This window comes from Ambystoma mexicanum, chromosome 1p (genome assembly GCF_040938575.1).
Source record: "Ambystoma mexicanum isolate Mex_15411 chromosome 1p, UKY_AmexF1_1, whole genome shotgun sequence".
NCBI classification, from domain to species: Eukaryota; Metazoa; Chordata; class Amphibia; order Caudata; family Ambystomatidae; genus Ambystoma; species Ambystoma mexicanum.
This window is the reverse complement of record NC_090921.1, coordinates 1,459,307,461-1,459,334,723: the sequence shown is the minus strand read 5'-3', so window position 1 is coordinate 1,459,334,723 and position 27,263 is coordinate 1,459,307,461. Positions and strand designations below refer to the sequence as shown.

Genomic DNA, 27,263 nt, shown 5'->3' with positions numbered 1-27,263 from the left:
CTGAGGAAACACTACTCATGTGCAATGATAAATGGATAAATAAATAACAGGCTCGAAGCTTTGTAAGGCATTGGGTGCAGCTACATATCTGACCTGAGCTCCAGCATCTTACTGACTCCATTTTTACATCGCACTCCATTTGAGTGCCAGACGTGCCTGCGGATCGTCCCTGCGGCGTGCATCATGACCACCCTATAACTCCCTGTGCACAGTCTTCACCTATCAACAGCACCTGCCAATGAATGGATTCCTCAGGGCAAGCACCCACAGGCCTGGCCTGATATTAAGTAAGGGATTTAAAGGAGCTTTATTTAGGATAGAGTGAGTGCCATCAATGAAAATGTGAACACGGGGTCAGTGGGCCGGTCAACAAGAAGATAAAAAGCGTGCAAGATCACTGGTGTCAATCCCTAGTAGGAGGGGTTGGTGACAGAAGAGGCAAGACCTCACTAGTCCTAGTATATCACAGAAAGACAGGTGACAGTAAATAAAAGACATGTCGTAGCAAAAGCTGGCATGCAGAGCCTGACAAGCAAAGAAAAGATGTCAGACATAATGCTAGACTGATCTCAAATCTGGTCTCCAGTGAGAGTACTATGCCTAACTAAGAGCCTATTTCCTGAAGAGTGCGCTCCTTGCTGTTGATCAACCCATCCTTATTTGACTTTCCTCGAGGAGCAATACTGGTAGAGTATGGCCTTTCCATTGTATTTCTTTTTTGGTTTTGGTGCATTTTGTGGTGCTAGTCATCTATGTGCCAAAGCATTGCTAACAGATAAGAGTGAAAATGGGGTTTGGAAATCAGGATATGTGGTTGGCATGGTAACTAGCAATGCTTTGGAAAAGAACAGAAAAATCACAGATTGTTATTGTTAGTCTCCCTGCACCCTTTAAACCAATGGGCATGTCTTTTAGAATGATCCTGCCAATCCAAAGGCCTGTTTGAAAGCACATGCTTTCATTTTGTTTTTGGTCACACGGTGATCCTTTGCATTCAAGTGTCTGTCTGTTCTCAGGGGCTTCTTTCCAGCCTCCTCTCAACAAGGTTGCTCTCCCTTCCCCTCAATTACTGTCTTTGTGTGAGGCACCACCTAGCCGTGTTAACAGCAAGGAAGAGGCGAAATTAACTCAAAAACCTTCCTCCCTCCCTCTAAGTAGACATGATACTGACATGGAAAAAATTGAAAAATAGGAAAGGCACCAATTAAAAAATATAAATTTCACGAATAGAGCAGGCACCAATTTAAAAGGTATACGTTCACAGGAATGCTCAAAGAAAGAAGTTATCACATGCCTCACTGGAATTAATTAAATAACCAGACCACATGGACAGGTTGCCAAACTTGAGGTGAGTTTGATAAAAGCTGAAGCCCAGTAATCCACCACTAAGGAGGAAAAGGCATAAATAACCCAAAAAGGCAAACGCCTCACAAAGCAGAAAAACATTAAGACAAGGTAAACTGGCCAGGCTGAGGAAGCCATTTGATAAGTAGCAACTAGCTACTAATGCCAGCAAGAGGAATATTAAAAGATAAACATCAGGAAATTAAAGGAAACAGACCAAGAAACTGGAAATATTCACAATGTGCCTCTCAAGGGGCCAATCCTAAAATAGGTTTACATTTCTGATCATATGCCTCAAAATGAGGAAATATGCATAAAATCGGGGAAAAGGCTAAATGCCTCTCCAGGATACATGGAAAAATAAGAATGCCTATCAAGGGGGCAATCCCAAAAAGGGATGAAATATCAAAAGACAGGCTAATAATGCTGTCACCAAAATGGTGTACACACATAAAAGAAAGAAAAATGGCAAACGCCTCACCAGGACTGTAAATTGAAAGAAATTTTGAAGGAAAATGAATGCCGTTGGCGAAGCAATGGAGTCATCTTGTAAAAAAAGACGGAAGTTAAGAATGTCAATGAAGATAAACCTGACACGGCTCACACGCTGGGTCCACAGAATGTCACAAGCTTTTGTATGATGGGCGGCAGGGATCAGCCTCGAGTTGGCCCTACGTGGGAGTCGGGTCCCCGCCCACCTGATCCCTTGTTCCCCAAAATAGTTGTGTTGTATTTTAATTATGTTTTTGATAGTTGGTTTTCTCTGCATCATAGCTCATGATACAATAAAGCTTGTGGCCAAAGTTTTGTTCACCTTATCTTCTTGTCAGGCCTCAACATTATGGTACTGTCATTGATGTCAGTTGTTACACCTTGCACCCTTCCCCGCATTAAAACACTTCCAGGCTTACATTTATGGTGGGTAAAGGGAGTGAATTGCACAAGACATGCAAACATTTTTTATTTGGCACAGTGTTTTTCTTGAAAGCATGCTGGTTCTGTGCAGCGTAATGAGAAGGAATGCAATGTTATATGGGACGTGCAAACTTACTGTGTGCTATGTATCGTTAATGAAGGTTGGTTATTAATGAAGGTCTGTTCCCAGTGAGCTTTGGGGGATAATTATTCTTAAATTATATGTACGTACAAGAATGGGCAAATTGGGTGTTTGGATGCATGCACGCCACAGCTGGTAGGGGTTTACTATTAGACTACAATAATATAACTGGAAATTGCTGTGCTTTAAATCTATGAAGTTTGACTAAACTACAGGTCTGTAAAATGACACTAAGGCTAAGGATGTGAGGGTGATCAGGAAAGGTTTGATTGGCTGTGGCCACATTGGAAGCTAAGCAGGGTCTGTTTGGGTTGTCCAGTGGATGGGAGACTGCACAGTTTTAGAGGCAAAAAGGGATGATTGCTAGTAATGTATGTGCACATTGCATGTTATGGGAAGAGCTCCATTAAAGTAAGGACTAGCGCACATACTCCCCCACCCCCACTTCCAACCCCGTTTGGATTGTGCTGGTGCACGTGGTCGTTTACTCGTCGCGAGAGGAGGAGAGCTTCCTCAACTCTCATTGAAGGGTCACACCCGGTAACAATGGAAAGGGCAAGCAGCGCCTCTCGAAGGTGCTGGCAATCACAAGTGGAGAGGGAGCATAGGAGTAACAACGTACTGGAATGACAATTTTAATCAACAGTTATTGTCTTCCTGTTTGATTGTGCACGGAAGCCCGTTTCTCTGTTCACAGTTTACAAACACAATAAAAGGGAGTTGGTACAGAGATAGGTAATAGTTGAACATGGAGTGGTTACCGGAAGAGCGCATTAACGATGTGCTCTGTGTTATTAAGACAACGTGCTTCTTTGTTTCCAGGGGAGTTTGACCTCTCAGCACCGGAACGTCATCACACAAGCAAATACACACCGAGTACGTTTTTCCAGAGTCACTGTCAGTCCCATCCTCTCTCCATAAATTCTAATCCCTATTAAACATGAGGCCTCTGTTAAACTGTCGCTGCATGGACCTGCTTAAATGTGCTATCAAAGGCCTCTTTCCAACGCGTGCCATTATCAGGAGAGTCGAGCTGCCCTGTAAAGAATTACAGGTCCGCGTTGCGCCGTCAGGAGCAGGTGATGTTCATCTGTTAACTGTCCGCGCAGCCTTTCCAGTTTTCAAATTCACATTAACCTGTGACGCATCACCTCTTTCTGCCCGCTGGTCCAACGCTATCCAGGGGGGTTGGGCAGGACAGCTTTGCCTTTGATTGTCTTGTCCCCATAAAGTTCTCCACTGTCACTGACTCCGAGTCCCAGGGCCTAATTTACAAGTGTTTTACAATGGCTCAATTCCATCGAAAAACATGTTGTAAATCAGGCCCCCGAGTTTCTCTCCACATGTTGCTCTTTTGCTGTGAGCTCAAAGAGCCATCTTTCCTCTGTCTCGAGAACATTTCTCAAGAGTGGACAAGCAGAACTAACACTCACAATGGATAACTGATGCAGCCCCCTTTTCCCCTTTTTCTTTCATGGTCACCGTTAGGGAACTGAAAAACTCAGCACTGCTCACATCATCTACCTGTATTTACGAGAGACAAACATGCATGTAGTGCTGGTGTGTGCTATACAAATAAACAAAGATGACTAAAGTCATTTACTTTCTTATAGTGCATGCATTCTCCGAGTGCTACATTATTTTCCCCTGTGACCACAAAAGTGATGGGTGGAAGGTTTCAAATGAATCTGAACCACTGGCAATTGCTCTGGGCCACCTTCCACACCACCGTTTTTTAGCCCGTCTGTGCCGTTGCAAAAGGGGTCCAGCTATGTGCAAATCAGACGGCTTTCGCCACCAATGGTAGCAGCCCAGCCCGAACTGCTAGACCAGGTCCCCTCTGCACAGAAAACCAAGCAACCCCAGACATGTTTCGGCCTTGTTGGACCTCCTCAGTGAAGCGCAGCCTGGTTCCCTACGGCGCAGCGAGAAAGGGACCCACGTATGGGCATACCCTCTCTCACATAGAGAGACAAACTGTGACCACAAATAAACCCATCACTTTTGTAGTCACAGTTTGTCTCTCCATGTGAGAGAGGGTATGCCCAGACGTGGGTCCCTTGCTCGCTGCGCCATAGGGAACCAAGCTGCACCTCACTGAGGAGGTCCAACAAGGCCGAAACATGTCTGGGATAGCTTGTGTTTCTGTGCAGAGGGGACCTGACCTAGCAGTTTGGGCTGGGCTGCTACCATTGGTGGCGGCAGCTGACTGATTTGCACATGGCTGGACCTCTTTTGCAATGGCGCAGATGGGCTAAAAAACGGTGGTGTGGAAGGTTGCCCAGAGCAATTGCCAGTGGTTCAGATTCATTCGAAACCTTACACCCATCACTTTTGTAGTCACAGTTTGTCTCTCCATGTGAGAGAGGGTATTCCCAGACGTGGGTCCCTTGCTCGCTGCACCATAGGGAACCAGGCTGCACCTCACTGAGGAGGTCCAACAAGGCCGAAACATGTCTGGGGTTGCTTGGTTTTCTGGCAGAGGGGACCTGGCCTAGCAGTTCGGGCTGGGCTACTACCATTGGTGGCGGCAGCTGACTGATTTGCACATGGCTGGACCCCTTTTGCAATGGTGCAGATGGACTAAAAAACGGTGGTGTGGAAGGTTGCCTAGAGCAATTGCCAGTGGTTCAGATTCATTCGAAACATTCCACCCATCACTTTTGTAGTCACATTATTTTCCCCTGTCTTCGTGCTTTCCTCCTGTGCCATCCGGCCCCTGCCTGGATATGTTCCACATTGCCATCACATCCATCCACATCCATGAATTTATAATGGACAGAGTAAAACTATGATTACCGGGGTTTAATGGCCAGGCTGATATACTTGCACACTATGGATTATAACCTAAAATGCCTGTATAAAGTGCAATCCATCTTTTACATATATTATTTTCTGGGGCTTATATTTCTGAACATTACAAAATACAAGTAACAGTATGCAATGTTCAAGTACAATATTGGCTATTATCAATACTATTATTGGGTTTTTATTGAGTGCTGACGAGGCGGATCAGACATGGGTGTTAACAGAGCTGCCTGTGAAGCACCCACCCCACCCCCGCTATCTCTATCCCTACTCAACCCCCACCCTACCACCACTGTCTCCACCCCAACCCCACTTTCTCTATATACCCTCCCTCTACCTCCCTCTCACTCCACCTAACTCCCTAACCCCACCCCTCACCCCTGCTCTCTACGCCCACCCATCCCACTCTCTCTCTACCCTCACTCACCTTACCCCACTTCCCCTACCCTCACTCTCCCCCAGCCTAACCTCTCTCTCTACCCCCACTCACCCTACCACCCTCTCATTACTCAACCCTAGCCCCACTCTCTCTAATACTACCCACCTATCCCCTCTATTTCCCGACCCATCCTGACCCCACTCTCTCTACCCCCTTCCACCCTAACCCCACTCTCTCTTTCCCCTTCCACCCTACCCCCATTCTCTCTACCCCACCCCCTCTCTCTACCCCCTCTCATCCTTCCTCTCACACACTTGCTTTATTTTTCCCCCTCTCACTTTCTCGCTCATGTTTCCTCTTGCCGATCATCGATGGCCCTGTCTATCAATGGCTTCCTCCCTTGCTCTATTCCCCTTCACATTCTATTGCACACCTGCACCCCTTATCACATTCTCCTTTGAAACGTGCCTCCTTGCACCCTGGTGCCTATAAATGCAAAATGCAAAAAGCAGCAGTAAGCGCCAAAACTACTGACTTTGCCAATGCGTGTTGATTGATAGCATGGGATCACAGTGTGTTTGCATGTGAAGACATGGGATCACAGTGTGTTTGCTCTGTGCTGAGTTCTCCTGTCTTTGGCCTTCTCTGAAAGCTTTCACAATCTGCAGTTTCCTATTCAGAAGATACTTATAGGCTTTTCATATTAAATGTCCCATGAAGACACACTTGTCAACCTTCGGGATGTCTCTGCCCTCTAGTTATTCAAGGACTCCCCTACTTATCTGCGTCTTTTGCCTGCTTTTGAGTCAAAGGAGAACTGGCTGTGCTTCAAAATTGTGACAACAATGTATTTGAACAGTAGAAAGCGAAAGAAGCTCTCTGGACCCTGGATGGGGCACTCCAAACACAGCAATGAGTGTTACAGGTTATCTTGCAAAGCATATCAGAACATGCACTATGTCATCAGCAGTGCCTAGTAACACCAGCACGCCCCTTCATAGGCCCCGTGTAATCACACTAAGTTATATGGTGACCGCCACACCCAGACTTGCGCTGCTTCAAATGTCATGATCATTGGAATTTGTCTGGGATGAACACCTTCAACACAATTGTGCCTTTGCAGTGACAGAGCATGTTTTCCTTTCAGATCAACAAAAACATACTCAAGCAGACACACAAGCACCCCCCTCCACCCCTGCTCTATCTAACACACACATCTGACGTTAAAAGATGCATTTTTATTGGTTTATTGCTACACCACAGCACAGTTCCTATACGGAGACACTGACAATGAGGCTGGTAAGATGAATGCATGCACTTAACATGTGAACATGAGGAAAAGGCCGCTACCTGAAGCATGCATGTATGCTCAATGGAGCAAAGATACAGGCCTACAACTCCATTGCAAAAACATCAAGCACAAATGTATCCCAAACAAAACACACAGACCCCCAGTGAAGTGCTGGGAAAGGCGGAGGCCCTCATTAATTCCCTGTTGGTGAGTGATGGGGAAACAGGTGGCGATTGAGAGGGTACACCGTGGCGGCATGGCAAGGGATAAAGGTCCTAGGTCAGTGAATGTAAAGTTCCTCATATACACTGATAGGGCGGCGGTTCTGGAAAAGGCAAAGCAGAAATGTGCTATCCAATTTAAGGGGGATTACATCCTGATTTATCAGGACCTTTCCTCTTTCACGTTGTCGAGACGAAGGGACTGTAATCCTCTCACTACCTGGCTTACGGAGAGAGGGATACGCTATAGGTGGATTTTTCCTTTTGCCCTGATGGTTGAAATTGAGGATGTGGAATGTAGGGTGGGTAAGGGTTCAGAGGCAGAGCAGGTGCTTCACCACCTTTCGGAGCATGAGAAGACAAAGGGAGCAGCATCGGATGATGGCGGACGCACAGACAAACGGGGGCAGTTGGGTGGGCTGATGCAGCAGAAACAGGTCCCAAGGGGACTCAAATACAAGATACTAAACACACTGTCTCTTGTGAAGTGACTTGTCAGGAGTGGGTGTGTGCTCCAGTTAGACCTTGTCTTGATTTTCGATTTGTTTGGTTCGGCTTTTCTTGTTGGTTGAAATGTGTTACTTGAGGGCAGATGGGTCTGGGGCGGGGCCCCCCGGTAGCCCATTGTTCAATTTTCCATGGGTGTCTCAATTCAGGGGGGGGCATGGGATGTTTGTTTGGGGGGATTGGAGGGGGAGGAGGGGACGGGTATAGAGGGAGTTTTGTGACCTTGGAAATGCACATCTGTGTTGAAGTGGTTTATTGTAGGGTGTACTTATTGGCCTTGAGGCGATGCATGATGTGACTCAGGGGGGAGAGCGGACCGCCTGCATGTGTGTACGTTGAATGGTAAGAGCCTGAACTCACTGACTAAGCGATCGTTGGTGGACATAGAGTTTAGGGGTGGAGCTGGATGTCCTATTTCTTCATGAGGCAAGGCTGTTATGGGCTGAGGAGAGAAGGATACTATGTGGCTTGATTGGGCGGTAAATTGGGCTTTGGGTGAAGTTAAGAGGGGTGGAGTGGGTATTCTTTTGCACAAGAGGCTTTGGTTGGAAGATATGTTGGTTTCGAGGGTGGGGGCAATGGCCAGGCATTTATGGTGACAGGGGTTTTGGAAGGGGTGAGATTGTCGTTTGGTACGATATATGCGCTTAACTTGTCTGCCCCTATTCCTCCAGCACCATTAAGGACAATATTGGCTCTCTTGCCCCTGCATATACTGATATCTACAACCACTCTTTTGCTATTGGATCTTTCCCCTCCTCTCTCAAGCTATCCCTTTTGCAGCCCCCTCCTGAAAAAACCTTCTTCAGACCGGTTTTGTCCAGGCAACTAACGCCCCATATCTATCACCACCTTCCTTAAGAAACTCTTGGAGAAACTGGTCTTCTCCCAACTGACCCAGCACACTTAACTTGTTGGTTGCCTACGCAGCCATCAATCTGGATTCTGAGCATCCAGTGGGATGGAAATTGCTCCAGCTCTTCAGCTTTTTTCATTCTACTTGAACTCTCCTCTGCTTTTGATACAGTCAACCACTCCATCCTCATAAAACGGCTCCACGATACCCTAGGTATCTCGGAGCGGGCACTGGACTGGTTGACCTCCTTCCTCAATGACTATCCATCCTAGTTTATTCTGGGCTCTTTCTCTTCCCCCACCTCTGTCTCCATCTGCTGTGTCCCCCAGGGCTCCAATCTTTATCCCTGGCTCTTTAGCACCTATCTTGCTCTGCTTGCACACCTCATTTCCACCTCCCCTCCCAACTTTCAGTGTTATGCTGATGACACACAACTCTTCTTCAAACTTCCCTCCATCATTCCTGACTGCCTATCTGCCATACAGTCCTGGTGTACTTCCAATGATCTCTGCCTCAACGCCATCAAGACTGAAATCCTTCCCATTGGGACTCCTGCTCCCTCTTTCTTTCCCTCACTCTGGCCATCTTCTATGGGTTCTCCCCCTTCACCTTCTTCTGAAGCCAGAAACCTTGGAGTCATCTTCAACTCCTCTCTTTCATTTATCCCTCACATACAGGACCTTGTGTTATGTTTAAGGTTTGGGGGTCAAAATATACACAGGTGGAGCCGCTCGTGGGTTTCATAAGTCTTTACTGGGTTAGGTCTACAGGTAAGTACATGAGGATAGGAAGGTAAAGTACATAGGCAGGGGAGACATCCACCGGCCCCCTTGTCCATTCAGTTCCAGGTCCCGACTGCTATCCTTGGAACACTCATGCTCGGTGGAACACTCATGTACAGTTCAGTCCAAACATTCCACAACAACACTCTGGACATGACCTAAGCATACACACCATGGACAGGGAGCAGATCAAAAACCTAACACCTTGCCAAGAAAGCCACCCTTTCAACTGCACCTCCTCAAAGAAATGCTTCCTTTCCTCACTTTCCCTCAGAAGCTTAATGTCTCTAGAGCTCTTGTTCTCTCTAGGCTCGACTATTGCAACAGCCTTTTTCTTAATCTTCCCTCTTCTTCTCTACGACCCCTCTGCCTAATCCAGAATAGGGCTGCAAGACTTATCCTTGGCCTCAAGCCCAGGCACTGCATCTCTCCAGCCCTACAATATCTCCCTTGGGTCCCGGTTGGTGCAAGGATAAAATTCAAATCCCTCTGCATCATCCATAAGGATGTCTGGGGCCTGGGAACACGCAATCTGTAACTGGCTCTCATTAAATACTCTCCCTCCAGATCTTTACGCTCCTCCGGCACCAACCGCCTGTGTGTCAAGCGCTTCGCTAAACAGAGAGCTGGTGGCTGATCTCTTTCCTTGGCAGGCTCTCTCCTACGGAACATCCTCCCCCTTCCTCTTAATCTTGAGCCAGATTTCCTCAAATTCCGGAAGCTCCTCAAGACCTTCCTTTTCACCTGCTAAACCACACAGTTGCTGAGATTGGTGACCAGGGCCTTAATGTGTCCTCCTGGCCTCCCACACCCAATCACCTTCAGCCTCTGCCACTGCCAGCGCTTGCCTTACCAACATCCGTGCTATCCCACCACAGGGCTGCATTTACTTTCCATTGACGGCTGACCACTCCCACCAAGGCACTTAACAGCTGCTTACTCCCTAGCACATCACGCTTAGGTACATTTAACACTTACCCCCACTTCCTCATCCCTTCAGTCTCTCTGCACTTGCACGTTCGGAATGCTCACAAGTCCAAGTAGGTCCGTCTCTATCTTTCATTGTCATCTCCCATGTTCCCTCCCTGTTGCCTTGTGGGGGCTTTGAAACACAATTCACTTCATATATAAGCGCCTTACAAATGCACAATAAATAAATAATCACAGGCAGTTGAGATTTTTAAGCACAGATCAAGAGGGAATGCACAGGGCAATTGATATGGGGGCGGGGGAGTGACCTCAATATGTGGGTTAACCCATTACTTGATAGGTGGGTCCTGGAGGGGGATGAGGGCAGGACTCAGGGAGGGAGGTTACAAGTCTGCTTGAATTCTTAGGACTTACATGGGATGTGTTGTTTCCTCCATCCTCAGGATAGAGGTTTTACTTTCTTAGCACTGTCACATGCCACTTAGACTCATATTGATTACATCTGCTTGTCAGGAGAGTGGAGGGGAAGGGCACTGGGCTGTGAGATAGCCCCGGTTAGTTGGATGGATCAGGAGATGGTGTGCCTGGATTTATCGTTTGCCTGTCCTGTATACTCAAAATACTTTATGGCACTATAATGAGTCGCTTTGGAAGGACCAGGTTTTTTTTGAGGAACTTGTTGGGGGCATAAAGGAGTGATTTCTGATTAATGATAATGGGGAGTTAGACATGTATACTGTTTGGGATGCAGCTAATGCGACTTGGCAGGGATTGTTGATTGGGTGGGGCGCAGAAGAAGAGGGTGCGTATGCTTTTGGAAAACAGGCTGAGGATGGAGATTTGGACCCTGTAGGAGAGAATCCGAGAGGCGGACTCAGGGGTAGAGACATTGATCGAGAAGGTCAGGGGTAAGAGGGATGAGGGAGGAGTTGAAATCGTTAGAAGTGGGCAAGGTGGTTCAAAAGCTCCAGTTTTTGGGGGAAACGTATAACAAAAAAGGATATAAGGCATATGGGATTTTGGTGGCCTGCCTTTGTGGACGGTGTGCTGAGAGGTGGATAGCGGAAGTGTAGGGGACCAATCTTTATATTATAATGCAGCCTAGCTTTGGGTATTGGTACGTCACCTGCAGGAACACGCTCAGTGGCAGTGGTTGGGATTGGTGGGATTGGATAACATCTTAGTCCCGCAACAGTGGGGGAATGGTTATGGGTGCTGAGAGAAAGGCTCCCATGTAGGATCGGGGACCATCCCAAACTTGGAGTCCTGTGGAGTACAAGGGTCCAAGGGGCGGGCAGTCGAGGGGATTACCATCTGGCCTACTCCTTTCAGCCATTTGTGGGCCCCGGAGTAAGAGATCATATTCCGAACCTGGATAGGTTTCAGAGTTGGTTTGAGATGGACTTAACGAGAACTGGGCAGTTGTGGAGGGGTGGGAAGTTTGTTTCTATAGTGAACTTTGAAGAGGCTTGGCGCATTGGGAAGTTATCAGCTTTCTCTTATTTGCAACTAAAGGGGGTGATCACGGCAGAGGCATGGAGAGCGCAGATACAGCGAGAGCTCACCCCGATGGAAAACGTTCTGGATACTCAAACTGAGATGAAGGGGTTGATCTCTCAGATATATGCTGCCTTTGTGCAAGCTAGCAGTGGGGCCACTGAGAACCTTTGGGAGAGGTAGGGACGGGATTTGGACTTGGATGTAGACAGAGCATTGTGGCGTAAAATGTGCAATTGAGCTTTCAAGTTGTCAATTTCCTGCCATTATAAACTTTAGGGTATCAAATGATTACATAAGTGGCAGTATGACCTGGTGTGTCTTTCTAGGATGTTTAGGGGGGTGAGTCCTTTTTGTTGGCATGAATGTGGACTTAGAGCAGATTTTTGGCATATCTAGTGGGGATGTGACAAGATACAGGTATTTTGGGCTGAAGTGCTTGGATGGATCAAGGACATAGATGGAGTATCATGGGTTCTATATGTTAATATCCCCGCAAAAATATTGGCATACAAACATATAGCCATATGTTTGTGGTGGTATTAAGCCATGGAAACTGCGGGGGTGGAACGGGGGACACCCCCAGTCCCAATAACCCCATAAATTATACCCACTAATAATATCGCCTATGGCCTTACCCCACGACCATACATATGGCGATGTTATTGGTGGGGATAATATTACCTGATACCGTATCAAGGGCACAGACACCACTACTTGTGCTATTCACTTTGGAGAAGGTGGAGGGGACATATATAAGCTTGACCCACTTGGTACATTTTTGGTTGGTAGCAGCACAGTCGTATTTGCCCATGCAGTGGAAGAGATTATTGCTACTGGGGAAAGGCGAATGGGTCAATAAGGCAAAGAATATGTATGTCATGAGAAGAGCAAGGCGGCCCTTCATGGGATAAGTGCAGAAATGGAGGGGGAATGGGGTGGTTTTTGCAGCAGGTTTAAGTCCTCGTTAGGTTTATGGTGCCGGGAGCTAGTCGGCAAGTCAGAGGATATGGAATTGCTGGAGGGGTGGTATATCACTCTTCCCCTTGGATTGGTAGTTGTTTATTCATGGGATGCTATCGCTGTTGGTGGGTGGTGATCCGTCTGGGATATGTTTTTTTTGGTACCGCACACAAGAATGATTGTTTTTTTGTTGGGTCAGGGAGGGTGGTAAAGAAGGGAGTTGAAGCGGTGTGGTTGGTTATAACGACATGTGGTGTCTTTGATTGTTATTCTCCTTTGTTATGGGAAAACTTTAATAAAAATGTAATTAAAAAATATTGTTTTGGGCGACTGGGAGATACTACCTCACATTAATGTTATTTCTGAATGTTCTTCACCACAACTCAAGTATTACATATCATATACAATGCCCGGCCTGAATGTTGTGATGGACAGAAACATACACTGTTTACTGTGAGATTAGGTGTGCACTGTACACGCACACAGATGCTTTCATCATCTTGCTGCAGTAAAACAGTGCAGTGACAACAGGGACACATTTACTCATAGGTATTATTGGTAAATATCCAGTGAGAAGATGGAGATGGCAGTGCTAGAAGATTACCACACCGGTTATAGGGCCAACTGGTCTTTTGCAATAGTCAACAAGAGTCTAATGCGCTTTGTTTTGGCTTCTTGGTTAATAGTTTTGATAGCAAGGAACTTGGCCTGGAAACTTAGTTCCATTTTGCACTTCTTTTTGTTGCCTAGACCTATTACTGCTGGCCTCATTAATATAACGGCGAGTATGGAGATTGTGACAGAGATACAAACAGGTGCAACTATCATACCAAAACTGAGAAAACAACCCACAAAAGTCCCCAACAGGAATAACACCCAATGACGCCATTTTACCAGAATCAGTGGGGTATCAGAAGCACATCACACATTGTTTGATCCTCCGTCACCAATGTTGTTGAGTGAACTTTGAAACGTATGCTTCAAAAGAAGTGAAGCCCCAAAGCCTTTGGCCCAGTGGAATTCACAAAAACAAAAAAGATTTGGAGCCCACATCAGAGGACTCTGTTGTGTCAGAAATGACCACCACCCAAGTTGGTGTTACCGAACCAAACGCCTCTAATGTGGTGAAGGTCAAGGAGCACACAATAGAGCTTGACGGTAAGGGCTCCAATACTATTACAGCCTGTGCAGGAGGAGAAAGGGGAAGCCTCACCTGTGGCAATCAGTGACACAGCTTGTCCGGGTTACCTTGCCCAGTACCCAGTGTCTACAGATCACAGAGGGAAGCTTGGAATACAGCTTTTTGACATGTGTTTTGTGCCTTCATTCCAAGCTTGCTGATTGGCTAGAGAGCTATAAACATTGAAAAGAACAAAGGTGATGCATGAAATACATGCTTCAATTGGTGGTGAGAGACTGCATTCTACACTTTCTGATTGTCTAAAGGGAAGAAAACATGCGCTAATGAGGCATTACAGCTGAGGGGCAGAGTACTGTGACAGATGTTATGTGCCTGAGGCGAGGTCGAGGTGGCATAGCAAGGTTAAAGGTTAAGAACACCAGTAACAGCCCTCTGTCAAGAGCTGATATGTTACAAGCATAACACATGGTTAAAAAAACATTAGAAACAAAAGAAAATAGCTGAAGAAGGTGCTCAGAACCTTGCAATGAGCATTGTCCCAGTGGAATGATGGCTAAGGAAGACACTGGACATGTAAGCAGAACGTTGGGAGAGAAACATAACGCTTTGAAACAGTGGTTAAGGCACTCTGCTGACCTATTTACATTGGCTCACAGAGTGCTGCTTGAGTTAAGCATCTGAGTAAAGCAAGGGCACTTAACGAGGTTGTTGGTTTGTTGGTGGCGCTACCAACCTGGGCGGCCAGCCCTTTGTGTTATATCTCTATGAGCACCCGCAATCGTCAAATGTGGGAGCCAACACCTCTTTTCAAATGAAACAACTGAAAGAGAAGACGTAACTGTGCCTCTAGGAAGCCATGCTGTACTACTAAAGTCTGTTTTCATGATCATGACACTGACTTCATCAACATTAAAATGATGACTTTAGCAGTATGACTGGGTGCTAAAAACCACACAGATATCTTTGCACCTTTATTTTTAAAGTTCGTAAACAGCCTTTAGCACCCATGTTTGGTGACTGCGGATGCTAAATGCTGTGAGGTATGGGTCGGGGTGTGAAGCTTAGTAATGGCAGTGACTGATGAGGGTGAAACCACAAGCAGGGCTTACACCAGTGAATTCAGCCTGCATTCCAAGCACCAAAACTGGCTTGCGCCCCCACCCAGATTGCTAATGATAGATAAGGTACCCTAAAACAGCTGCAAATTGATAGAGCCAGTAAAAAGCCTAATCGGTCGAACAATTGAATGGGGTCACAGTGTACTATTCCTACCGTAGGTTCCTGTGCCACAGACTAATTGCCCATCCGTTCCTCCTAGTCCCTGTAGCGGGGGGCCTGTATATCCACTAATGGGAGTGCCACAGGCCAATGAGCAAACTCACCTGGAAGCTGAGAGTGTCAGGCGCAATGGCAAACACAAAGGTACTCCACAGCTTACCACATTCCCTAGAGCACGCCCATGCTATCACAAGAGTATGTGAAGAACATCTAAGGATGGCACCAACCTGTCAGAATCCACGTCATCATGACTGCTCTTACAGTTCTGTCAGAGGAATTTAGTAGGAGGTCCATTCCTTTCTGAAGCAAACACAACACTGACTGGAAACTCCTCATGCTCATGCAATCCTTCATGCTTGTATTTGATAAAGAAAGAAGAACGTTAGTAAAAAACAGAGAATTCAAATGACGTACTTGGTTTGGGGTAGATGCAGTAGATTAACGCGCCTTGCTCAACAGGGCATGGGTGTGTGGCACAAGTGGAGCAGGAGATTGCGAAGCCGGTGAGGACTGTTCCCACCATGGGCGATACAGCGCAGACTGGAACTTGTAATGCCGAGAGCGTGCTGACAACATAGGACTCCTCTCCATAATCCTGGGAAGTTTTAGCTAAAAGAGAGACAACACAGGAAATATTTTAATGGATGATGCCTTATATCGATGGTCTGCATCAGTCGGCACGCGTGTCTGCCTCATTCTATGTAATCCCCGGCATGGATGTCTGGACAACTGAGACATTAAAAACTCGGCCAAGGCTTATTTTCAGATTAGAACCGAAGACACCTGTTACTTTTTTCGGCTCACAACTTTACTGTTGTTTTGTATTGGCGAGATTTACTGGTTCCTTGATCTACACTTTTGTAAAATATTATTTCAACTATGGTGGCAGAAAAGTTTTATCCAGGATCCAGGAAACAATTAAGTCTAAGGATGTGCTGATATCTTCTTTTTTTAAGACAAATGAAGCAATAGACAGAGGTTTGACAAATGTGTCTTTATATATTATTCTGTATCATGGTTCCCCTGATCCAGTGAAAGGTGTCGCTCAGTCCACGCAACCTGCTGTGAGTGCAAACGCTTGCTCATTCCTCAGAGACAGACATGAAGATATCATTGACTCATCTGGCAGGATGGCACCAAGCACCCATCGAGATACCACTGTCTGGCTCGAATGAGACACCCGTCTTCATGACAGTACCCAGTCTAAACGCTGGAGGGAATACTCCAGATAAAAATACTTTTTTGTTTTTGTCCCCGGTCTATGCCCCACTTCGTTCGCACCCTCATGAACTGGCTCAGCACCATCTTTGTGGTACAGGACAGGCACCATTCAGGGGCAATGCCTTCCACATCTGAAAATGTACTCATGGTAAATCTAATCAGGCCGGGATTGACATCCCTGTTCTTCAAATTAATACAAATACAAAATGGTGGCGCATTCCCACAGAATCGCAGCATGCTGACATGACAGAAATGGTGAAGGCCCAACATGCGGCATACAGCGTGCATCACACTTCCGGTAGACAAAGTGTGGCAGATGGTGTTGCGCCATACTATGGGACAGGTAAGTCATTGTGGATGGGGCATTATGAGGGGAGGAAGCTTGGGGTAGGATTGGGAGAAGGGGGCATCAGTATTGGGGGTCAAATCAAAGGGTATGCTGAACTGAGGCAAGAGGAGCATGTAAAACCATAACAGCGCTCTGGTGGAAATCAGGTGAGTGCAGGCCAAAGCCGGCAGCAGACAGCTGCCGGCAGTTAGTTATAGATCCGGTAGCTACCATTTCCCTATGAGTTTGCACCAATCTGCCTACATCTAAATTGTGGCCTAGGTACACAAGAAAATATTTGGTTTCTGCAAGAGATATGTGTCAACAAAGCCTGTTCCAGACCATGCTAAAGCTATGGTCTCGCCTATCATGACAATGATGCATGCTTCAAACCGTCTGAAGGCAGATCTCTACAAAATCTAAACTTTGCCCATTCCTTCCGACCCTACAAATGTCCACCTCCCCCTCCTAGAAATACTTTTCCTGCACAAGTCTAATGGCTGCAGCTGTTAACTATAGCTAACCTTTTGCAGAATGCGCACAGCTCCGGGTAGGTGTGATTCCTTCCCAGTGAGAGGGATGTCCCTCTACAATCGGGTATCCAGTAATATGGTTGCCGGAAAATTGCTGTTTTTACAAAATATTGCGGCAAAATGGCTCTGGTGTGACCAGGTAAACGTTTTTCCATTATACCACACAATGGGAGCGAGTGCTGCAGGGGTGTCTCCTGCTCCCTTTGTGCAGTATAAAGGGTCTGGGGTGTCCCCCGCATCCATTACATGGTACATGGATTGCAGGGGCCCCACCACAGCCTTTTTTCCACATTTCTTTTTTAAACTGCCATTTTCGCTGCAACTTTATTACATGGAACCCACAGTGGCCTATAAGGGTCAGCAATATAAGCACACTCATTTTGTAAGGTCTGTCAGAAGTGCTTGACTTCATTGGCCATAAGACCCTTTGGAATGGCTGCATGAGTTGGCTTTTGGAGTCTTTAGTCCTTTCATATGGGCTACCGTAAGAGGATGCTCTGACCTCCGTTCTCTCTTCCCTTCTTTTTCTTCTCTGGCTCATTTGCCTGGGTTCATCCTGGTTTCTCTTTATCGCCCAACATATCAAACCTTTATGTGTGGTCCTTCGCACACCTTAATTCCTCCACTGGCTTTACTCGTGCCCGAAAGGAGCAGCTGCCCCTTAGGCAAGAGGGCAATAGGGTGTACTCTGCTACCAGATTTACATCTTGTCAGAAAACTGCCAGTCAGCGACTGTGCCCCAGCTGTATGAGACTTCTAGGCTCAAGGTATTGATTGAGGGAGGCTGCAGAGATAGGAGGATACTCAATTTGTTATCTCTATACATCATTGCTATTGCATGCTCGGCACTTACTATACCTGCTACACAAACTGCTATCCTTAAAAAATCAGGTAACTAATTATAAACAGGTTTTATTTTCCTTGAAGCATCTGGAGCAGTTATAAGCACCTATACTAACCTATTAAGTGTGCCATCATAATGGCTCAACTTGACAATAGAAATGGCCTTCATCCCGGGCATGCCACGCTGTAGCGCTCCTTACGAGTTTGCGGCGTAGGAAAAAGGTGGAGGTACCTCCATTTTTCCAGCACCGGTAAATGACCGTTTTGGCAGAATTACCAGTGCATGATGCTGTAGGTGAATCCTCCACTTTCCCTCCAAAAATCGGCAGAATAACCACTCGGCAATTCCGCCTGTGGTCTACATAAATCCCCCACGGACTCCTATGGACTCCATTAATGGGGACTAACACTGCCCTATCACCACTTGTAATCCTGTGGTAAACCCACGGACCAAGTGGCAGTAACGGTAAATGATTTTGTCAGTAATTTGGTTGAAGTACCACCAAACCCGTAATGAGGCCATTGCCTTCAGAAGATCCAGAATTCAGCTATTCATCAAGAGACACTAAGCATTAAGAGCATATGCTGGACTTGATCTTTTTCCTGATGGAAAAAGTCCAGCAGTATTTACTACGCACACAGAGGAAAACCACAAATAAGGCAGGATGTGTGTAATATTTGCTTGCAAATTTTGGCTTTGGATGTTGCTTTGGACTTCAAAACAATGATTTTAGGAGATGATGAGTTACTTGAGGTCCTTTCAGTCTCTGAGAAAAAATTCTTGTTTAGAGGGGCCTGTATAGGCAAAAAGATCATATTACGGGGCTGGAAATCAAGAATTGCACCTGCAGTTACAGATTGGATTGAGGAAATGACTTGTCTTGCAAACATGGATAGATTCATTTACAGGCGACAAGGGCAATTGACCTTACATGCAAAGATTTGGGATAACTTTCTGAATTTGTACTAGTTCTTTGACTGGATGTAAATATGTTTTTATTTTATTCTGCATGTAATTATATCGTTTTGGTTATTTATTATTGATGATTAACGGTTCTTGTGTAAAATGTACAAATAAATATTTTTTAAAAAGGGCTTAATGTCAGCTGAAAGCATGTCCATACAATCACAGGCCAAGAAACCTATGTCCTAAGCAGACACCTCTGGAACTCCCACAACCTTCCATTCTTGCAGCGCCCTAACTACGAATTTCCTCCTTCACACTAGGACCCTTCACTCACCTCTCATGCCGCTACAACCTTGCACCAGCATCACCCTCCCACAATGCTGGCACGGGATATGACACAGAGGGCCTAATTCAAGGAACTTTTAGCTTGGTGCAGAGTGAACTTGCACTGGTGCAAAGTGACTTTGCACTACCAACAAACAACCTGATTCATAGAGCGGTGCAAAGTGTATTTTTGTAGTGCAACGTGACCACGCTAAAAGTTCCATGAATTAGGCCCAATGTTGGCCGTAATATCTACATGTTGACCCCTGCTATAGGTTTGCGAGCGCACTGGAGGGAGAACGGCTTTTTTGGTTTTAAAAAAAAAGAGAGAGTCACTGAAAATCATTTGGATTTCTACAGAGATTTTACTCCTGACATTTTCTGTAAAAATTACCTGTTCTCTGATATCTGGTCTGTTAGCTCACGGGAGCGATTAGAAACTGTGTTGCTGCTGAAATATGCACTCAAAACAAATGACCAGGTAAATGTAACTTATCTCCTGGGTTTATCGTAGTTGATATTTTATGTGTTCTATTTTAATAAGAGTGCACATTTAAAAAATAGGAAATATATTCTTTGGAAATAATTGTTGTAGGAGGTTTTTTATTACGCAGATGCCTCGCATTCTCATCCAGAATCTTAGCGCCGTCACCACACACACACCTGTCACTCTGATACGGAAGGCGGCCTCTTGGCTCAGCAAATAGGAACTGTTCAGGGTCAGCGAGGAGGCGTTGATCTGGAGCAAAGTCAGAGAGTTCTGCCTGAAGCCTGGGAGGCTGCAGGCCGCGGGAAGTGACGCAACCTGTAAACAATACGCAGAAAGCAAAGCGAATGTTACCACAACAGGAAGAAAGGGGCATAAAGTTCATAGACTTCTCTGAAGCCATGGATGTTGGCGCAGCTCATGACTTGCTTAGAAGTAAACATCAGCAAAACATTTCGGAAGCATTTTCCGCCTCTTCATAGATTCATAAACCACGGCAACTTAAATTTGGTGATATTCTAGCAAATAATTAATTACTTGGGATTAGTGAAGAAGGGGGAAAGCTATAATATCCACTACACTAAATTATACGGTCGTGTGAATAATAGAATGATCCCATATTAAAAATCGCCAGAAGTACTCACATGAAAACTGTTGTATGCCCCACATCAGGGTGTCTTTAGATAGGGCTTCACGTTCAACTGAGCCTGTCATGATTTCTTCCTGTCCTGGCCACGCTCCCATTGAGGATGTATGTCCCAGTAGAATGTCTTGGAAGCATCTAATCTAGGATCCTAGGCTGAAATATCGTGAAATGTGAAGGTCCTGCGGTCTCCAGAAGGATGGGGCAGGAGGATGTGCGCACCAAGGACTTTGCACATTTACAGGACTGGTTCAGTATGTTGTGCTGGTCAAAAGAAGGGGTGGTGGGGGGTAGAAGGTCGTGCGTATCCCCTTTTCTACGCCCCAATAGGAAGGCTGACCGAGGCATGGGTAGTGACTGCTGCATGAGTATCAAGGAGCTGAAAAACAGTATTGGCTTCATGGGAGAGGGTGGGGTGGGGCAGAGAGAGAAAGAGAGCGGGGGAGAGAGAGGGAGAGGGGCAGTGGGCGATAGCTAGAAGGAGGTGAGGGGGCAAGAGAGAGCACACCCAGACCCATGAGAAGGAAATGACACATTCTAGGAGCATACCTGAAATCGAACAATAGTGCAAGGTATGTGTAGGCTTTCAGCTGTTGCAGGCACTACCTCAGTGGCACACCTGGAGAGAAGTTGCGGAGCTGCGGCAGGCATTCCGGAGTGTGTCTAGCATGCCTGCCTGTTTCCTTGTCCCTAGCCCAGTGCAGCACTTCATACCTAATGTGCTAAAACACCTCCGCCCGTCCCATTGGGTGGGAGGGGACCCTCTCCTAATTGAAATAAGCCAAGAGTTGTCTAGCCCGCATAAATACATATGTACAGTACAGTCAATGTACACTCTTCAAGAACCCACAGAGATTTCTAAATAAAGAGGTTACAACACAATCACTATGGCAAGTCTTTTATTATCTCAGTTGTCACTGCCCTAGTTTTTAATTGCACATTCCGTTTAGGAGTGATCGCAGTCGGATCTGCTTTACAATGTATTATAACTGATTTAGCTCTCATTAAACATTGCATTCAGTCTGACTCTCTGAGGGAGGTCTAGTCTGCAGTTCTTTACATCATGTGTGCACTATTCCTGATTACCCATGGGGCCTCTGAATAAGGTCCATATGACCCAGATCCAGGACAGACCCAATAGGATAAGTGGCTTTTCCAACCTCGAGCCAGTTGTACCCTTGATACCATGGAAAGAATATACCAGCAGTGCTACAGACCTCACTTGGAGGAGCAAAGTGAACTGGTATATGTATATTTGGGGCAGGCTCAGCCATGGGCAGTTCCCAAGTAGAGTGCAGCACTGGTGCATTCAGGCCCCCGAGGGGACGTCTAGAGTCAGCAGCCCCTGGTTTCAAGGAAACATGTACCAGAGCCGCTGGATCCCGGTTAGGGAATTGTAGGGAAATAAAGCATTGGGGTTTTAAAGTTGGAACTCTGGCATGTCATTGATCAGTCCTCTATGCCATGGAAAAACCAGAGGCTGAGCAGGCCTAATCCAGGTTCCTGTTTGTCTCTTGAACTGTCGCCAGACTTGGAGCCGTGCTTTCTGGTGCTGGAGAAGGCATGAATGGGGACCCCTCCTTTCTCTACCTTGGTGGGCCTAGGCACTCCATAAAGTGAAGGCCTGCTGTCACAGGCCTCCTGCCTGCTTCAGACTTCTGGGAGCATTGCCTTCTCCCTGAACTCCTACACACAACTTCACCTCATGAACTTGCTCTAGCTCTAACCTCCTCTCTCGCAGGGATGCGCCCCATGCGGCTGAGGCGCGACTCCTAGCTTCCCCAACGCCCTCGACCTGGCCCCTTGATATGTGTCTGGCTGTTGCTGAGGACAATGTATCTGTGGACAACCTTCCTTTTATCTGAGAAGTTGGACCAATCCCCATAAACCTTTTGTCTGCATAGACAGGATCATTATATCTCTTCACAAACTACCAACCATCCTCTAAGAACAGGACTTTATAAGTGTCATATTGCTCCAACAACTACCACAAGCAAATACAAAATGAACTGCAATAAATACCATACAAATATATTTTCTCCTGTGTGACACATGGAAAAAATGAAAACAGCTGACAACATAAAAATGTCATTTGGGGGGGACGGGACTTAAGTTGGCAAATAAAATGTAGACAAAATCATCAAATTTGCATATGCAAACTTCTTACACACCAGAATAGACCTCAAAGCCTTTTAATCCCTTTGCCCTAAATACACGGTACACTTAAATGTGTCATCTTTTTGTACAGAAAAGGCTTATGGCTAGAAATTCAGAATTTGCCACTAACTCTGGGAATTTTTCCTGACTGGGTGAGCTATTGCTCTATTGTAATGGACCATTATTGAGGGAGAAGGGTAGAGTTTAGGACGCTCCCCCTCGTCTGCATTGCCATGGGGATCCGAGCAAGACGTTGCCCCAGAGTTATCCTTCTTCCCCAGTACTACAGGTTGCCTTACATTCTGTGCTTGCAGTAAGCTAGATGTTCTTGATCACACGCTCATGCAACAAATATATTATTTCATTGGATTACTATATTTTCTATGATCTGTACCTATAAACCCAATTTGAAATCTTGCCATCAGAAGGCTATCCATTCTTTTCATTTTGAATGGCTCTGGTCGAAATAAAACATGATTGATGGACTTAGGAAAGATGCTATATATACACCAAGGCCAAAACAAAGAAGTAGCAATAATCTTTTTTTTTTCTTATATAGTGCTTCATGCTGGATTCCTAATGCATTTAAGCACTGTAATAACAGACATTGCTACCCTATGTACAGGTAATCAGTGTATCTACCTTGCAAGGATGAAGAGGTGCATTGGCTCTGCTGCGTCATTGCAACTTGCCAAGTGCAAGCCGGCCCTGTGTCTGAAATGTGAACTTAAGCCGTGAGCGATCCACCGGAATAGGACTCCATCCGAATAAAAACAAGTATTATGTCTTTGTGAAGCGCACTGGCTGGCTTGTCTCCTTCAAGGGTGTCTTTTGAGCACAGACCCAGTCGAAGGAGGTCCATGGCACTGTAGGTTCAGTGGAATGGTTGCTGGTCCATTCAACTGTGGATTTTACAGAAGCCCTGAGCAACAGCACAGCTACTCTCGGGTATGTCTTGTACAAATGGATAAGAGGCATCTCAGTTCATGCGCCTCCATCTACTAAGAGATTTCAGGACAACTTCACTTTTTAAGGACAGTTTTTCTGAAGTCCAACTAAGGGCTTTCTAAAACCATACAACTGTGACAGTACAAAACTCTACTCTGACTATAAGGCTGTATCAACTGAGTTTTTGGTAGCATAGACAGAGCAGCCAGGTTTATCTTAGGAGGGAGAGAGGGCTGTAGGAAAGTACAAAGAACCTGTAGCATACAAATTGTTCAACAGAGACACTAACACCCAGAAGTATTTTAAAACATAAAGGTTTATTGTAGATACAAATAAGTCACAGTACTTTTTGGTGGGTAAGAACTTTGTCAATGAGTCACTAACACTTTATAAAAACATAACACAATGCTGAAGGTACACAGACCAAAGCATAGACCTTGTTTGGAATCACTAACAATATTTCAAGGCAAGTCAGGCCTAATCATACACATTTAGAATAGAACACACCTATTCAGGGCGGTAAAAATACACATTACTTTTAGAATACAGTAAGTCAAGGGTAGTAAACCCTGTCAGTCATGTAGTTACACTCAGTTAAGAAATCACTTAGCAAACCAACCCTGTTACCAGGCTACTATTCTGAAAGGTGGAACACCAATTCACGGAACAGTATGAACCTATAACTACATTCAGGATAACACTCAGTTATACCAGGTGAGTAAGATCTAATGTTGTAATAAACTATTACAGTTGCTTTTCAGATCAGTCTAACACAGACTAAGGTAAGCAATAACTCTCTAACTTATTTTAGGATGGCAAAAGACAAACCAAGGTTAGTAAACCCCACTTATTCTAGACAGGCTATACAGCGGGTCAGGGGAAGCAAGACCCAGTTGGTAAACCTATACACTTATATTCTGAAAGAAATAGTTAAGTGAAGACAACAGCATTACTTTTGGGAAGGGGGGGAGCCAATTCACAGGTGAGAAAAATAACCTTATATATAGTTTTCTGAATGGCAATACACATTCAAAGGATACTAAGAACATTTGTTGTGGAAATCGAAATAATATTATACCTCCTATCGCATTGTTTGAATGTATGTTGGCCTACGCCAAGTTGTCTAAAAAACATTGTGTACATAGATTCCGCGGCAAGGTCTTGACCTTAATGTATTGTGTAAATCGCCATCTTGGATTTAGCCGCCATTTTAGGTTCTCTTGTAGTGTGGAAGTCACCCTGAACAACAAAATGGAGGCCGAATAACATTTCGAGTGGGGTTCTGGCCGTTGTGACCTCCGCACACATGAATAAGTAATATGCCAGCAGGCCACTTGTTAGGGTCGCGAACTGAGACCTTGTCCTATCCCTGACCTATGTGTAAATGAACAACTGTATCAGCGGAACTGATCAAAAATGCATACATTATGGGATTGACCTGGCAACGAACCCTAGGTCTGGTTCTGAGAATGGTTAACTCGCGAGGGGGGTTGGCCAGAGCTGGATAAAAAGTATAAAAACCCGAGTATCCCAATGTTCGGTCTCTCACACTAACACGGCGAACTACCGTTGATGGTTTGTTCTGTTACTCTGAGGGCCGAATAGCTATCCGTATGTCAATTGACTTTTGGTAATTGTTGTACCTTTGAATAAAGCGCTTTGTATGTCCTTTGTAACCTGTGTTGGTGTGTTTCCTTTTGGGCTTCCCGGCCTCATATCAATTTCTCTGTTTCCACAGTTGGCGCCCGAATAGAGCCCTCAAGATTGATGCCGGATCATTGAAGGTTGACGCAGACTATCGAACCGGGATCGGACGGAGTGATTCTGTGGGCCCGACCGATCAAGACGCGATACCTCGGCAGCGCTGCACGATCCGATCCTTGGACGATAGTCGTGTGGTCTGATACGCCATCTTGACGAGGGTCCAATTTTGAGACGGGAAGATTTGCCAAAACCACCAAACACAAGGTAAAATTTGTTAGGTAAGTTCTTGGTAAACCATACGGTCCTCCTTAGGTTTGGTCAGGTGCAGTCGTGACCCGGCTCTTAATTTAACCCTGACAATTTGAATTTGGCGTATTGTATCTGCAGACACAATTATTGAACCAGGTAACACCAATTTTTTGTGAAATGCCTGGGAAATTGTCTAGCTGTTTTAGGGCTCTGTTCCGCAGCGATCGACAATCTTTGGAATTTAGCTGCCCGGCACCACAGGAGGGGTCGCCGGCGTGTACTATGTACTGTAACTATGGCATTGGAAGTATCGTATTTAATGATATTTGGCACAGACAGACCAGACATGCCTCCGAATTTCAGTGGCCAATCAACGGTAGTTTTGAGATCTCCCGTATCGAATACTTAGAATTGATCTTGTTAAAGAAAAAGGCTAGACCAGCAGCCTTTGATGTGTTACAAAATTGGAAGAAAGAAGCATCGCAGCAGCTTAAAAGTAGGGTTAAACATGCACGTCGTCATAAAACAAACGCTGACAAAGCATTATTATATGATAAAGAAAAGCGGTCAGAATTAGTTAAAAATATGATAGAGCCTTCTCACTCGGAGTCCAAAAAATGTACCCCTCTAAAGATTTCCATGTTTCTGAGGAATTTATTGAGAAATTATTAAATGAACGCAGGCCCGATGCCTCAGCGCCACCTCCGTATGCTCCTATTTTGGGCGCTCTGCCTATTCCTGTTGTCGCGCCTGTTGTTATTCCTGTTCCCCCTGTACAGCCTATTGTTCCTAGTCCTTTGGTTGTTGTTCCTCCGCCTATCGCACCGCCCCTTCCTCCTGCACCGATAGTTGTACCTTTGTTAAATTTACCTATACCTCCACTCCCGAGTGGCCCCGTATTGATTGAAGTTGATCCAGGTGCAGGGTCAAAAGTTGTGACTCGTACTACTGTTTCTGCAGATAGGAAACAGGAATTGTTTGCATGGGCTAAGCATTGCATGGAGAAAGGTGATCAAGCTAATGTTTTTTCTACATTATCTAATTTGAATAGTTTTCCCGAGAAAAATGTTTTTATCGAAGGTTTGGGGACTCATTTGTGTGTGATGTGGGGTAGATTACAAAATTCGGATCTTCCACAAGGGGTGAGAGATCTGAATGCTTTGGCACTTTCGAGGGACACAGAGCAGAAAGTTTTTGGATATATTGAAAGATTGTTTGAGTATAGGAAAGACTTTGAAAAATTACAAGATGAGGATGATGAGGACGATAGAATATATGTACAGAAACGGTTCCTTCCGTGCCGAAGAGCGGCACCTGAGGAAGTACGAATTTGTACCAAAGATGCGGTTCGATGGATCTCGGATGCATCGATACCGCCAGACGAAGTGTATAACACGTATAGTCAGTATGCAGTGGAAATGCAAAGAAAGGTAATTCAGGTGATGGTACAGCACCTGCAAGAGGAATGTGTAAGGAAGAGGGTTAGTTGCCCCATAGAATTATTGGGGATTTGTAAAAGGGCTTTTTCGCCCGACACTTCTACAGCTGCCTTAGCGCTCGACCTGGCTCTATTGCTTAGTAAGCGGCCGGAGGTACCTATATCTCAGCTGCCTATGAGAGAGGTTCCTCCGACCTTTGTCCCAAAAGTTGAGATCCCTGCCAACGCTGGGACTGGTGCCCCCGCTGTGGATATCCCTGCACATTATGTATCGCAATTTGTTCACGTCCCGTTTTCACGACAGGAAGTGAACACAATTAGACAATCAGTTCCCGATATTAGAAAAAACCTGACGGGGTTTTACAAAGAAATAGAGTCCGTTTTACAGTCCTCTGTGTTCACCTTGAGTGACATTCACTTGTTATTC

At 45.6% G+C, this 27,263-nt stretch overlaps 1 protein-coding gene across 3 annotated transcripts in view; it reads right to left on the bottom strand.

The window, feature by feature from the left end:
* Nucleotides 1-27,263, bottom strand: part of LOC138455382 (polycystin-1-like protein 2) — a 900,768-nt gene that overhangs the window by 577,302 nt on the left and 296,203 nt on the right. For all 3 annotated transcript variants that reach the window (XM_069607102.1, XM_069607103.1, XM_069607104.1), the window contains 2 exons: nucleotides 19,874-20,015; nucleotides 15,469-15,663 (listed from right to left, as the gene is read on the bottom strand). In XM_069607102.1, coding sequence (XP_069463203.1) covers nucleotides 15,469-15,663; nucleotides 19,874-20,015 — 337 coding nt within the window. The remainder of the gene's footprint in view (nucleotides 1-15,468; nucleotides 15,664-19,873; nucleotides 20,016-27,263) is intronic.